At 46.7% G+C, this 15,600-nt stretch overlaps 1 protein-coding gene across 1 annotated transcript in view; it reads right to left on the reverse strand.

Moving 5' to 3' along the window:
• Positions 1 to 1,761: 1,761 nt before the first annotated feature.
• The window catches only part of TRIM71 (tripartite motif containing 71), a 64,654-nt gene continuing 50,815 nt past the window's right edge, over positions 1,762 to 15,600 (reverse strand). The window contains exons 3-4 of the mRNA XM_019630730.1: positions 8,290 to 8,424; positions 1,762 to 3,948 (exon numbers count right to left, since the gene is read on the reverse strand). Of these exons, the coding sequence (XP_019486275.1) occupies positions 2,497 to 3,948; positions 8,290 to 8,424 (1,587 nt within the window). The 3' untranslated portion in view covers positions 1,762 to 2,496. The remainder of the gene's footprint in view (positions 3,949 to 8,289; positions 8,425 to 15,600) is intronic.

The raw sequence follows: 15,600 nt of genomic DNA on the forward strand, positions 1-15,600 counted from the left end.
CTGGAAAGAACTTTCAAGGTCCATTTCCTCTAATAAAAAAAATTTTTTAAGCACTTAAAACCAGTTGTCTTTGGTGTTTAAAGGGTGATTTGTTGGGTAGTTGATGTGTGTGCACGTGCGTGCGTGCGCGTGCGCGTGTGTTAAAGGAAGGAGGTTCAGCACCAAGTTATTTCACAATAAAAAACAATAAAAATGCATAATTACGTGAGCTCTTTACCAAAGAACTTAGGTCTTAGGGACAAAATAAAAGGCAATAGAATAGGAATCAAGGAAGAATTCACTATTAAGTTCTTCAATAAAAGAAAAGGCGCTTTTACAAAACGAGATTTCGTGCTGCCTCCCCCACTCTGCAACACAGCACCTGGGGGGAGGCAGCAGGTTGAAGTCACGTTTCAATTTTTGGATACTTGACTGCATGCAGTTCTTTAATAAATGTGTTTTCTCCCATTTGGGTCATTCAGAAACCCTAGAACTAAAGCAATGGGAAGAGACAGAGGGTACCCTGATGCGGTGAATTAAATGTCCAAAACAGCTGGGTGGGAAAAGCAATTTGATTGACTTGATCTATACTATACCGTCTGTCATCGCCTTTTCTTTGGGGATGACAAGAACAAATTGCTTCATCTGTTAAGTTTATGTCTGTTATTTAAAACTATATCCACATTGCAAAAGGAATTTCTCTTACATACAAGAACAGAAAGTGATCAACCGTTATTAGTCTTTCTGTTTAAACAAGAGATCTCCTTATAAGCACCGCTGGCTGAGAGCCCGTCTTTCTCCTGAGGTGTGCAATTCTCGAATTGGGTTCCTATTTCAGTATTGGGGTGGGGTGGGGGGAAGGCAGGGATCCATAAGGGTTCTGACAAGCAGGTTATAAGCTCCACCCAATTTCCACTTGAGAGACAGATAATGCCCAGAAGCACAAGGTTTTGTATCCAAGTCCAGCTTAAAAAACCAACCCTGTAAAGTGACAGACGCCATCCCACAGTTTCTGCAGTGGGAGCCTGGCTTAAATTTTCATTCTTTGGTACCGAGATACGGGTTTAACTAAAGATAGTATATCCTACGTTTTGAGTTGGGATGATTTAGTTCACAAATCCTTTACATTCAAAGGCCTTTGAGGAGCGGAGGGGGCTAGGGGGTTCCCGTTAACCATGAGGGCCTACAGTATGGCTCGGGAGCAGACCGCTCTGTAAAAGAGACCCAAGCAGAGGGTGTGGAGATGGGCTGTTCCTATTAATTTGACTCACAAACATTCTATTTCCCTGAACTTCCAAAGCAGGAAAAAAAATTGTGCTTTTTAAAATAAAAGTTCATTCCTTTGCCTACTCTTCTTAGGAAAAGAAACACCTAGCATTAACAGAACAACATTCAATCTAGAGTGGGGGATCAACCCCCATCCTCCTGCAGAGTCCGGAAGAGTTTGGGGGTGACTTGCGGCTTTGTCATGCTCTCTGACTACCTCAGCACCACACTCGTGTCCACACACCAGGCCAATGTCCAAAAATCCTCTTTGTAGAATGAGGTTCACTGTCGTCTTCTTTCCGTGTAACTCTTTATAACCAACAGCAAACTTAGAATACTTTACTTTTGAGAATACTTTTTAATCAACAATCCCGAACTACATCTATGATTTTTAGAAACTAAAGTATGAAAAGAAAAGGTTCTTTGGGAGGTGGTGTTCTCACTTTCAGCTTTACGAATTTGGTGTTAGGATGCCTTCATACACACACACCCTACCTTAGAAGAAACGAAGATTACATACCCTAAAATATGAATAGTCTGCTTTTCTTGGCTAGCAAGCCACAGCCACATCTTCTAGGAGTAAGAAAAGATGCTGAACAGGATGATCAACACAGTGAGGTATAAAAGGAGAACATAGGAAAGTTCTCTGTTGCAGCATTTTAAAAAAAGAGAGATTTTTTTCCCAAAAAGATCAAGAACACACAACACAACCTAACCCCATAAACACAGTATTCTCAACACAAATACTCTATAATTAGGCATTTTAAATCCTATTTTTCCACATTTTATACTTTGTTTTCCTTAGTAGTTTTTTTCATGTTTCCTTGGCTCAATCTACAGAATACAGCCCACCACTCACATCCAGTGCCCTCCCAGCCAGAGGCGCAAGGCTTGTGCATATCACGCCCCGCAGAGGGGGAAGAGGGAACCGTGAACTCCACTGAGTGAGGGTGGGAGGCGGGCAGAGGGCCTGCTGGAGAAGGAAATGGAAAAGATTTATGAGGTAGATAGAAATTATCACTTCACAGGCTCAATCCCTGCAGAAAAGATAAGTACATTCATCTGTAAAAAAATAAAGATGAGGTAGGACTTAAGCAATGTTGTACTTTTCTTGTTCTCTTTAAACAAAAGAAAAAAAAAAAGAAATTTCCCTGAGACTGTTTTTCTTCTTTGAAATTCAAAAGGGGAGAGACAGAGAGACAGAGAGACGTACACATGCACACCCCAAACACAGAAGCCTAGAAAATGTGATTAGAAGATGAGGATTCGATTGTTGCCAAAGTCCACCACGACGATCATCCCGTCAGGGGTGACGGCGATGCCAGATGGGCGGTCCATCTGCCCAAAGCCACTGCCCTGAGCGCCGAACTTGCACAGGAAGCTGCCATTGGCCTCGAACATCTGTACCCGGTGGTTCCTGGAATCAGCCACGATGATGCGCCCCTCCTGGTCCACGGCCACGCCCTGTGGGCGCAGGAACTGCCCATTGCCAGTGCCCTCTGAGCCCAGGAAGCGTGCCGACTGGCAATCGGGGTGAATGACCAGGAGCCGGTGGTTGTTGAAGTCGGTGACCACCAAGTGACCCTCGTGGTTGAAGGCCACGCCCCGAGGGGAGTCAAAGTGCTTCCAGAGAGCCCCCTCGAAGCCGTACTTATTCAGAAAGACTCCATCCGGCCCGAACAGCTGGATCCGGTGGTTCCGAGTGTCAGAGACCAGGATCTTGCCCTCAGAATTCACCGCCACATCCCAAGGGTAGTTGAACTGCCCATTCTTGGTTCCTTTCTCGCCAAACTTGAGGAGGAACTGGCCATCAAAGGTGAAGATCTGGATGCGATGATTGTCCTTGTCAGCCACCACGATCCTTCGGGAGGCGTCGCAGGCCACCCCGGCCGGCCGGTCGAACTGCCCGGGCCGGGAGCCCAGGGTGCCGAATTTGTGGTGGAAGGTGCCACAGGGCTTGAATACCTGGATACGGTTGTTGCTGCGGTCGGCGACGACAATGAAGCCCTCCTTGTCCACACTCACCCCCCAAGGGCGGCAGAGCTTGCCATCGCCGTCACCCTCGCTGCCAAAGCTCAGGCCGGGGAGCCCGATGCCCACGTAGCTGCGGCCAGACTTGACCATCACCTTGAAGGGGCTGTTCTCAATGTGCTGGTTGCACATGGTGACTGACACCAGGTGCTCGCCCTCCAGCTGGGGCCGGTAGCTCACCACGTAAGTCCCATTCTGCTGATCACTCACCTCTGCCCCAAACAGGTTGCCATCAGGGCCCAGGACCACGGCCGACATGAGGTCGCCTCCGGAGAGACGGGGCTCCCCATCATGGTCGTAGCCAATGACGGTGAAGGAGGCCACCTTCCCCTGGAGGGCCCGCTTGAGGCCATCGCCCGTGGCCTTGGTGAGTGGCGCAAAGGCCCCGCTACTGACAAAGCCGAAGGACTTGATGGCGAGATACAGGGCCTGGTCGGGGGGTGTGAACATGACCCGGTCGTCTTCTTGGGGCTGCAGGAGGCTGCGCACATTCTTCAGCTCCTGCACCTGGGCCAGCATGCGGTCTCGGGCCAGCAGGATATCCAGCGCCCTCCCCTCCTCCAGGACCTGCTGGACGGCACTGATGGTGCTCTCAAGCTTGTTGAGGTTCTGCCGCAGCTTCTCCACCTGCAGGTACAGAGACTTGGCTTTCACCTGGCGGATCTTCTCTACCTGGAGAAAGGTGAGAACGGGGAGAGAGGGCACAGAGGCTTAAAACCACGCAGAGAAAAACACACATAACCTGTCCGATCGTCACGAGGAAGCCACAGACAAACCCACGCTGAGGGATCATCGACAAAAACAACTGGTCTGCGCTCTTCAAACATGGCAGAATCCAAAGGCAAAGGAAGGCCAAGGAACTGTTTGTTCCGGATACAGGAGATGACTGAAGAGACGTGACAACTAAATGCAACGAGTGACCCTGGGCTGGGGGGGATACTGTTATTAAAACACTATTGGTGGGGGCCGGCCAAGTGGCTCAGTTGGTGAAAGCGCGAGCTCTGAGCAACAGGGTTGCCAGTTCGATTCCCACATGGGCCAGTGAGCTGCGCCTGAGCTGAGCTGCTGTAAGCTGCCAATGGGTGGCCAGATGGCAACTGGACTTGAGGCTGAACAAGCCGAGCCCTCCACAGCTAAGATTGAACAGACAACAATTTGGCTGTTCCCCTTCCCCAATAAAATCTTTAAGAAAAACAAAAACAAACAAAAAACAAAACAAAACACACCATTGGTGAAATTTGACTACCGACTAAGGATTAGATAGTATCAAGATTAAACTTCCTGATTTTGATTAACTGTGATTATCTAAGAGAATGTCTTTGCTCTGAGGAAATAAACACTGAAGCACTTAAGGAAAAAGAGGCATTGTGTCTCCCAACACTGCAACTTGCTCTCAAATCATATATACAATATACGTATAGAGAGAAATGATGAATACGGGGCCAAATGCAAATAACTGGTGGAATCTGGAAAAGAACAAATGGAGTTCTTTTATTATTGACACCTGAAACTTGTCTCTAAGTTAGAGATTAAATAAAAATAGATGTTAAAAACAGCCACCTAACAAATGCTTATTGGGCACCTACTTTGTGTCAAGCACTGGAAAGAGATACACCATGACCAACAGAAAATAGGGTCCTCGCCCTCACAGAGCTTGTATTTTAAAATGACAGATATTAAATACACAAGCAAAGAAACAATGTAAGATAATTCAGGTGGTGCTACGTTTTAGAGACTAGAAATACGAGTATGAAAGCTAGGGACTAGGGAGGCCTGATTTAGAGAGAGGGTTGTCAAAGAGGTTTTTTTTCATGAGTTGAGACAAGCTAAGTGCTTAAAGGAGAGTGATCCAAGCAGAGGAAATATAATAATGGCAAGCACAAAGACCCTGAGGTGGGCACTTACCTGAAATTTAAAAAAAAAGAGGAAGGGGGGGCGCAACTGTAGAGTTTCAAGTAGCGGGTGCAGTGAATAAGTTTATGTTCTTGTATGTGCTGTGTGGAACGTGCCCTGAAGAAGACAAGTGGGGAGGCAGAGACCAGGTGAGGGATGATGGTAGCTTAGGCAACAGAGGTGGCTGTGAAGGTGGGTAAAAGTGGCAGAAAGGATACTAGAGGCAGAGCCGACAGGAGTTCCCCGTGGACTAGAGTACAAGGCCAGTCTTGCACTCCCCAAAGACTGAATTTTCAATGCAGCTACACAGAGAGCCTGAAGTCTCTTAGAAGGTATCTCCGTTCCCCTGCAACTCCACCCAAGTAAGAGGGAAAAAAAGACTGTAGAAAAAGGGATTTGGTGAGAGTCTAATTCAAGATTACAATCCCTCCCCAACCTATCTCTTCTCCTCACCTCGGTATCTAAGAACAGGTTTTAGAAACCTCCAATAGGGAGCTTGAAAGGTCGCACACCCCAAATTTGGATACCATGGTCTGGCAACTGTTGGCCTGTATTATTTCCAATGGAGCCCTCGAAATCTAAAATGCTTTAATACATAAATGTGAATTCTGACCTGCCAAAATAATTTCTACTTCTGAGGCTCTCAAACCCTGCTATTTGGAAACGTGGGATTTCGTTTGACCAATAAAACAGTCATTCTCCATTCTTTTGCACTAAATAATGAAAAGTTCTCTAATTTTAAGTCATTTCCTTGCTGTGAAGGGAACACACAGGTCACCTAGCTCATTCATGCTGTTTTGCAGAGGACCGTGAATTCCAAGTTCTCTACTGATCTAAAAGCTACAGAAAGCCTATTTCAGAATAAGGGTCCACTGCTGGGAGGCCTGGATTTTAATCGGCTTTTCCCTTGGGGAGTAATGATGTGATTTCTGACCCATTCATGCTTTTTCATCTGTCCACTCTGGAAGCAGGACATGTGTGTGCAGAGAGGCCCGTGTGGGGACAGATCAAAGACTGGCTTTGTCCTTTTGGTCTTGCGCTATACCAAACCTCTGGGGCTTTGGTTCTGACCCTTCAGCTAAGTGGTTGCCACGGACCCCACACGGAAGCCCAGTCCACTGGAAGCTGATAAGCCCCAAGAATGAAGGGCGCGTCTTGATATATAAAACTAGGTCACTGGGTACTCAAGTATCTCAGTGTTCAATAACTCAAAACATTACACAACAAAGAGGTGCCCAGGCAGAGACAGGTGGGAAGTCTTTGCTGGGTGGGAGCAGACAAATTAGTAAATGGTAAGAGAGAAGGGATTTCTACAGGATTTGGGGCGAGGTACCATAGCAAAAAGTAAAGATATAATAAAATGGGAGTGAGTTGTATCCCCAATGAGCAAGGCTACTTTGGAGGAATCAGAGAAAGAGTTTTTAAGACAAGCAGAAACAAAGTTTATTACATAAAGAAGAAAATGATTCTTCTTCCCAATTTGCTTTTCCTAGAGTAAAAACTGGCTTTCCAGTCCTCCTGAAAAAGAACTGTCTTTCGAGAGAGGCCGTGAGCCAGCCTCACAGGAGGGAGGATAGCTAAGGTGAGATCTGCAGAAACACACAAAGGCCTTTTCATCAGCAAATCCAGAAGAGCAAGTTTGTGGCAGAGTTCACCACAGAGCTCTCAGGTTGCAAGAAGTGGGCCCCTTTCGGTTATAATTAACATTTGTGGGTGGCATGAGACTGACAGACCATGGGGACATCTGAGTGTCTGAAAACCGTGTCAGGCCTACAAAAGTGCCCCAATAAAATATGTGCTGAATTAAATCTTGGACTTTTTCCACCCAAGAACTCTTCTTTTGAAAAAGCGACTAAACCAATATTTCTTAAGAGGTCCGAAGAGGTAGAAAGCAGGTAGGTTAGGTGCTAACTAAATGGAAAATGCAATGCAAAATCCAACGTATCCTTCCAGAACATTTCAGGGCCTAGTGATTGGTGAGGGTCACTTTTCGAAATCAAGGTACCACCTCTGCCATCATACGGTTTGGATGATCAAAGGAAGCATGCACACCCCTATGTGCACCCTTTTTAATCAGCTGTGTATGTGGCCTTTTGTGTTTTCAAAGAATGTGATCAGAGGGCCGGCCGAGTGGCGTGTTGGTTAAGAGCTGGCTTGGGACGCCAGAGGGCCCCGGTTCGGATCCCACATATGAGGGCCAATGACACTGCCCTCTACAGCTAAGATGGTGAACAACAGCTCAACCTGGAGCTGGGCTGCAGTGGGTTGCCATGGGCTACCGTGTGTAGCCAGCAGCCAGCAGCCAGCGTGAGTGGCCATCAAGAAGCCGGCGACCCATCTGCCTCGCCTGGGAAGAGCACAACGATGGTACCAACTTGGGCCAGTGAAGCAACGTCCTCCACAACTAGACTGAAGAACAAAAAGGACAGCAACTTGTCTGTTCTCCTTCCCCCAATTCCCCAATAAAAAAATCTTTTTTTTTAAAAAAAGAATGTGATTAGAATGGGAAGCGGCCAGTGGCACTGGCACATTCATAGGCATAGTCTCCTCTTCCCTGAGAGAGGATACAAGATCAGAGAAGAAAATGCTGGGATTGTGACTTGGGTGGGGAGAACCATCTTTCCAGCTGATTTTTATCTAAACAGCACACCAGTGTGCACAGCACTCTTTCCTGCTCCAACAGGAAGAAGGGGCACACGCTCACTGCCCTCACAAGTGGAACACTGGTTTTCCACAAGGGGTCAGGAAGTGCAACCAGCCAGGACACCAAAAATAAGGATGTTTCCCACCAGTCGGCTTTCATAACAACGGTTTCAATTGTACTCCCTCCTTTCTGCCTCCTTGGGAACGTGTGCAATATAAAACGTGGGCCCTCCCTCCAGTCTTGGTACCCGACTACTTCTGAAAAGGCTTCTTGTTGTTTTACGGCCCGGGTAGCACCCACAAGATTCCAGGGACCCTTGACTTTTTCTGCCAACAAATTCTGGAAAACCACCAAGTACTCTAAATTTAGAGCTGGGGTCCAGGACCTGACATGTGGTTCACGGCGGAAGAAACGCTGGCCAGCTGAGGAGGCCCAGAATGGGGGTGGGCGTGCTCCCCGCCCCCACCCCCCAGTACCTTCCACAACAGCTCGCACTCCCGCTCCTCCAGGGCCTTCTTATGCCTTGCAGTCACAGCTTTGACCTCCGACTGGACCACCTTTGCCTTCATCTCCACCTGTTCTGCCACAGTCTGGGCCTGCTCGATGCTCAGCTGGAAAAATCAAAAACAATCTCCTAGCACAAGAAGGACCTTCGCTCCTCAGACAAAACATTGAAGCCTGCTTTTTTTTTTTTTTTCGGACCTAAAAAGTGAGCAAACACCCAGGGCCCCCAGACCGCTTGATCCACATCCTTGGAAAGAAAACAGACACTTAGGGAGAGAATGGCACCTGTCTGACATGTAACTGAAGTTGCTGCTGGCAAACGCCGGGTTTCTTTGTACGAGAAATGGCACCTACACAGTGAATGTCAGGACTATTAAGAGATACTCTGACACAGTGGAACCAGTGTAGCTGGGTCACAGCCGAACACTGGGGATGAGGATCACATGTGAAATGTACTACCCCGGGCACACGCACAGCTTCCCGGTCTTTCTGGCCTTACTCCCCGCCAGGGGGAAGCTCTGCAGGCCGGGCACATCCCTCACAGGAGGGTGTACACCACAGGTTGCAGGCCAGCCGTCATTCATCATGTTCTTGTCAGGTCATTTCCAGGCAGAACCAACACGAAGTGCACACTGGGAATACCGTCAGATCACCCAAGAAACCCTGCCCTGTGGTCAGAGACGGCCTGCCAGGGACCATCTACGCGCCACCACACACCCCACCCGGTACCACCAGCCCTAGTAAATCAGCCAGTTTAATCAGACGTATTATTGTTCATAAAAAATTAATCCTGACAGAAGGCCTGGTGTTTTCATTAATATTACATGACATGTCTTGAAAAGCCACAAGGATTTCTTTGAGATACTGAGGTATTAAATCAGGGATGCCAAACCAACTGCTGATGGTGCAACCATTTTAGAGCAGGTGTCCCCACGCAGGAGGGGTTTGGGGAAGCATCAAGGGCTTGGAGCCTGACCTGGGCTCAGGAATTAGTCACGGGCGGCCAGTCATCCATGTGCCCTGAACTGAGGGGTTTCCGGAATAGGGAAGACGTCCAAAAAGGAGGCCATTGTATGCAAACCAAGCTGGATGGTCACCTTAGGAGTTGTGTAACCCGGTTCAAATCCTAGCTCCACCTCCTACTAGTTCAAAGGCCTTGAACTGGCCTCCACCCTTGGTACGGGTGACTGTGAGAAAAATGCAGCAGAATACATGGAAAGAACTGAGCACAGCACCTGGCACAGGCTATTATTAACAGGGCGCAGAGAAACACCTGCAACAGAAGCTCAACCATCCTTTCCCCTCACCCCACCCACTTAGCTCTTCATAGGCAAACAACATCATGTACCTTGGCCTAGTCACACTTCCTGCCTTATTTTGTTTTTGAATTGTAATCTCACACACCCCCACACACACACCTCCTGCCTCTTTTTGAATTGTGCTAAAATACATAACATAAAATTTACTATTAGTGATATTTAGCACATTCAGTGTTGTGCACGCATCGCCACTAGCTCCAGCCCACTTTTATCACCCCGTGAGAAAACGTCTATACCCATTAAGCAGTCCTTCTCCATCTCACCTTCCTTGTCCCCATGACAACCATAATGTATCTACTCTGTCTCTATAAATCTGTCTATTCTCATATAAATGGAATCAAACAATACATGACCAGCCTTATGTTTATGAATACACTTCTGGCTAAATGGTTGTGACTCATTCGGTCACTTCGAATTGGGCCCCCCCTATTTACCAACTTTAATCTTCTCAGCCTGGATGACACAGTAACGGCATGGGTGCCACACCCACATTGCAGCTACCCCCACATCATCCGCGGCTGTGTTCACAGCTCACTGCACTCTCTGTCCCGGTCCCTGTGAGGCCTATGCATCCTCTGAGCTGACCGGGCTGGCACTTGGGTTGATCTGGATGATTCATAGACTATCCGCTGCCTGGAAGACCTTTTCTTCCAAATTCAGCCTAAAGCTCAAAGCCGAGCTCAGAAACCGTTTCCTTCCTGAGGCTGGAAGTGGAGGCCGCCTTCATAGAATCTTTCTGCTTCATCTTTACAATTCTGTCCCAAGTGCCACTGCATATCCAACCAAGTTAGCGGCTAAGTACATAGTTCATGATACTTTAGCCACTGGGCTATAAACAGAGACAATCGATGCACTTTAAATTTGCTCATTTCTACGGCCATAACTGTAAGCACTAGGTAACTGTACGGGGTTAAACAATATCCTCCCCTAAATTCAGGTGCATTTGAAACCTCAGGGTGTGACCTCATATGGAAATAAGGTCTTTTCAGATGTTAAGATGAGGTCATAATGAAGTGGGGTGAGTCCTAAATCCAATGACTGGGTAACCATGTAAAGCCACATAAAGACAAGAGACACAAACACAGAGGCCAGGTGACGGCAGAGGCAGAAGCCAGGAGGGATACAGGCCCGAGTCACAGCAGCCACTAGAAGCCAGGAAAAGGCAAGAAGAGAGTCTTCCCTGGAACCTTCAAAAGGAGCATGTCCCTGCTGACACTCTGTGTTTGGATGTTGGAACTGCATGATAATAAATTCCTGTTATTTCAAGTCATTCAGTTTGCGGTAATTTATTGTAGCAGCCTTAGGGAATGAATACAGCAGCCAACAAAATGAAGCAGATGAATATATCCACATTATCCCTAAGATTAAAAAAAAAAATTGAATGACCAATCAAGTGTGCATATAAACAGGTATCATAACGGGGGTTGGTAGATTTTCAATGTCTCAGGTTGTCAGTCAAGATTCATTCAGAAGGAGACACTTCACTAGACATTTAAACAGAAATGATTTCAGGTGAGGGATTTGGTTAACCAGGAATTGGAGAAGTGCTAGGACAAAGGGCACCCTGAAGATCAGAGATAGACAGTGGCTGTGGGAGGTAAAACCCCACCACCACCCCGCACCTCCCCCCTGGCCTGGGAAAACAAAGAAAAGAGAAGAAAGTGGGGCTTCCAAGAACCAGAGGTAGGGAGGAGGGGCTGTGTCCAGCTCCTTCTGGGAGTGGCATAAACCGCAAACTGCAACCAACTTCTGCAGCGGAGAAGACTAGGAAGTTAAAAGGAAGACGCGAGTTCCTCCTTCCCACTTCCAGATAGATGAAGTTCTGCATGGCACAGGTTGGGTCACAGCCGAGTGCAGAACTCACTAACAGGTAAACCCTGTTTTCAGATGTGTTATTCGTTAGCAAAGAGCCAGTGTCCAAGTCAATGTGACCGAGGCAACCAAGCCCATGTCCATAATATTTCATAACACTCCCTCAATAGTCAGCAGGGGTGGCAAACTGCTTCCTATTCATACCAGTGTCATATTATTTACTGATTTATCATTAAAACTGATTTTTCCACAAGGATCATAAGATATGATAATAACAGGCCCACACATTCCTGCAGGGCAAGAGCTGGCTGGAGAGAGCAATGACCGCTTCTCCTTTGCATGAGGGGTGGGGGGTGGTGTTACCATGTGAGTCCAGGTGAGGTCTACTCACCTCTCCCCCTACTGTCTCCTAGCCAGGTTTGCTGCTCCTTTATATCCTGCCAGGTCCCTGCAAGCTCTTGGGTTTTGAACTCCCATTTTTTCAAGCAGGTAGAAGCGCTTACTGTAATGTAGTCTCAGTCATCCCCCAAGCATGCAAGGACGATACCATTCCTGGGGCTGAGAGGCATAAAAGCCCTATGTCACAGACAACAAGGCTATTTCCTATCCACTTCGTGCATGATCCAGTCGAGCACTGCATTCCACTCTATGCAGACCAGGACCTGCTGAACTAGTTCCCATTATCTACAGCAGGGCTTTTGAAGGAGGCAAGAGGCAGGTGGGTTGGGGGGAAATGACAGTGAGGGCAAGGGCTGCGTAAACTTCGAAAACCAGAACACACTTTGCAGTTAAGAAAAAAAAAAAAAAACCCAACAACAAAAAAGTTATCATCTTCTAGAAGTTAACAGGTCCAATCAAACATCTGAAATGTGAGAGTCTCAATGTGGGCAGGTGAAATCAGTCAGTGCATGCTAACTGACTTCTGCGTGATAGCCACTTAATACTGAGGAGTCTGAAGCCGTATCTGTGGTTCCTAGAGAAGAGAGTACAGAAAGTGATTAGTGATGTCTGCTATGGAGAAGCATAGTGGCCGGATGACTGGTGTTTAAAGTATCCTGATAGTCAGAAGTTAAGAGAATCCAAATACCACGCATACCAGATAGGAGAAAAGTACTGTAGTTCACTCTAATATCTAATTTTCATCACATTTAATATCTCTGAAACTATGATTTAGCTTAAAATTGTCAGTGGGTTTTTTTCCTTTATTAGTTGTATATAACATAAATGTGCATCTTACATTCAATGGCATCTAAAATGTGATAAAAAGAGAAATACAGTCATTAAGAAATCAAGGCTCTCTTATGTGGAAACTATATTCCTGATCCCGATTATGGAAATCCCTGGGAATCTGTGCACCTTGTAAAATCTTCTAATTACGTAAGTGACCGAAAGTGAAAGAAAAGTTCTAAAAAGCAATAAAAATGAGCGGTTGCCCTTACACTGGTGAGGTACACTACAGACATCTTCCAGCTCTCCTTGTTATGGGTAACTCGTCAGGGTACATTCTCTTTACAGGACTATCTACAATTAATTGAGGGATTTACTTATGGGTGTTTTTTTCCCCTAGAACTAAGGCTCTCAAGCTGAATATAGACAAGTTGTTGATTCTCTCAGAGTCATAATTTGGGAGCTGTGGCTCATAGCCAACTGTACATCCAATACTTATAATACTGGAAAAAAAACTCAGTCAATGCAGTAAATGAGTCTTTTTTTTTTTTTTAAGATTTTATTGGGGACTTCGGGGATGGGAACAGCACTGGGAAATCAGGGAAAGGGAACAGACGAGTTGCTGTCCTTTTGTTCTTCAGTCTAGATGTGGAGGACGTTGCTTCACTGGCCCATGTTGGTATTATCATTGCGCTCTTCCCGGGTGAGGCAGATTGGTCGCCGGCCTCTGGACGGCCGCTCATGGTGGCTCTTGGCAGCTCACACCGGCTGCCGGCCACTCACGGTAACTTATGACAGCCCACAGCAGCAGGGGCTGCAGTCTACGTTGTCGCTGGCAACTCACGGCAGCCCAGCTCCAGGTCGAGCTGTTGTTCACCATCTTAGCTGTAGAGGGCAGTGTCACTGGCCCTAATATGGGACCTGAACTGGGGCCTGTTGCTCAGAGCTGGCGTCCCAAGCCAGCTCCTAACCAGCGCGCCACTCGGCCGGCCCAGTAAATGTGTCTTTTACACGTATACTCTTCCTATCCAGAAATGATTTATTGGAAGCTTACACAAAAACTAATCTTGAATGTAAGTTGATGAGGACATCAAGACTCGAGGAAAATGAAGTGTCCCAAGATAAGATGACCTCATTATGGAGGTTAATACACAAACTGCATGCAATAAGGGGCTCCTTATTTATTATAGGAGAGGAGCCACTATAAATCCCAAGCCTTCTGGCATGAACACATGAACGTGGATCAGTGATGTGATCTGGGGTCCAGGAGTGACTGGAGAAAGGCAAAAGCACCTCTGCTGAGCCTCTAGTGAGTATCTATTATCTCCAACAATGGAGGGCAAACTAATAAGACAAATGCCCCTGGTTGAAGAGAGGAAATGAAGGTCCTGAAAAAGTCCCCCCCCCCCAACAAAAGCTATTAAATGGAAATTAAAACACCCAATCCCCAAGTTGTACCGAGTCCAGGTATGCTGTAAAATGTCACTGATACTCATTTAAAGGTGTAAAATTTATAGGGACTTAAAGGTACCTGCAGACTGGGCTGCCTAGTGTCCTTTACTTTTGGGGTGTGTTCATGCTTATTCATTTGGTCCACAGGGAGCTCAGTCAATCACAGTGCCTTCAGCCAACACACCAGAGGAATGACGAAAGTCAGGCCCATCAAGGGCCCTTCCCTGGATTTTACATTATGGATGTTCCATTCTCCTCCCCCAACCCCAAAAGGGGAGTGGGGGGTGGGGGGGTGGGGAAGGAAACCCACTCTTTCTCTGAGAATGGCTTGCTGAAACAGGGAAGGCCTGAACAGAGTTCCACCTAAGTCCAACCCTTCTCTCTCCAATGCATGGGCAGGCACAGGTCGAGTGGCAAGAATGAGGTTACCATGGAGAGTGGGCAGGGCCAAGGTCTGCGTGCCTGGAGACCTAAAGCCTGATCCATCCATATTCTTCCACCTGGGTCACCTGAGACTATTCATTTCCTTTTAGTCCATTGCAACCAGGAGTCCTTATTAAGACAGCATGGGAAAAATTTTAAATTAGGTCATGGTGTATTAAAATTCTTCAACCATGATTCTTCCTCACATTTGGGGTGGGGGGTGTTTGTGTGTGCACATGTACAAGGGTGTGAGGGGCAAGTGAGAGAGAACACCTGCCTCCCACATGAGAAGTGTCCGTCAGTTTTGGATTCAAACTGCAATTCCTCGATTCATTTTCAGAGTGCCCTCTGGCAGGTAACTTGAGGTGAATCTCTTGCAAGCAAAGTGTTATCTATGCAAAATGGAAAGAATGACCCTGGCCATACAGGAACTCCTATCTATGCATAAAATACCCATTGCAGTGCCTGGAATCCAGCAGAAGCTCAGTGAACAGGTCTGCTGATTCTTTCTGATGAACAGAGAAGGCCTATGGTTAATGAGAGCTGGGGTCTTAGACAAAGTAACTAAATTTTATTCTTCCATTTCCTTATCTTAATAGATAAGTTTCCTTGATCTACTTTCTGGGATAATTTATGTTAGTTTACGTGATAGTAGGCATTCTCAGCATTCGTTGGTTGTGGTCACTTTCCGTCACAGCAAGCAGAAGTGGTCTGCAAGTTACTTAGTCTACGAAGGCGATCCAAAGAAAACAGAACATGGGACCAAAGCAGTTCAGCAAGTCTAGATTCACTTACCATTTCATTTGTACATTTTAGAACAAGTATGCTTAGTCACTAAGCTCAATTCTCCTATTTTTTGTGCTGAATGGTACAAAATCTATCACTTTTGCTTTAACATGAAGGGTGCCAATGTTTATTTTTTTAAATGGGTAAACAATTCATGTTCAACAAAGGAAATCAGAAAGAAGGCAGCTGGGGGCCGGCCGAGTGGCGCGATGGTTAAGAACTGGTTTGGGACGCCAGAGGGCCCTGGTTCGGATCCCACATATGAGGGCCAGTGACACTGCCCTCTGCAGCTAAGATGCTGAACAACAGCTCAACTTGGAGCTG

The sequence above is a fragment of the Hipposideros armiger genome, unplaced genomic scaffold, assembly GCF_001890085.2.
Source record: "Hipposideros armiger isolate ML-2016 unplaced genomic scaffold, ASM189008v1 scaffold_937, whole genome shotgun sequence".
Taxonomy (NCBI): domain Eukaryota; kingdom Metazoa; phylum Chordata; class Mammalia; order Chiroptera; family Hipposideridae; genus Hipposideros; species Hipposideros armiger.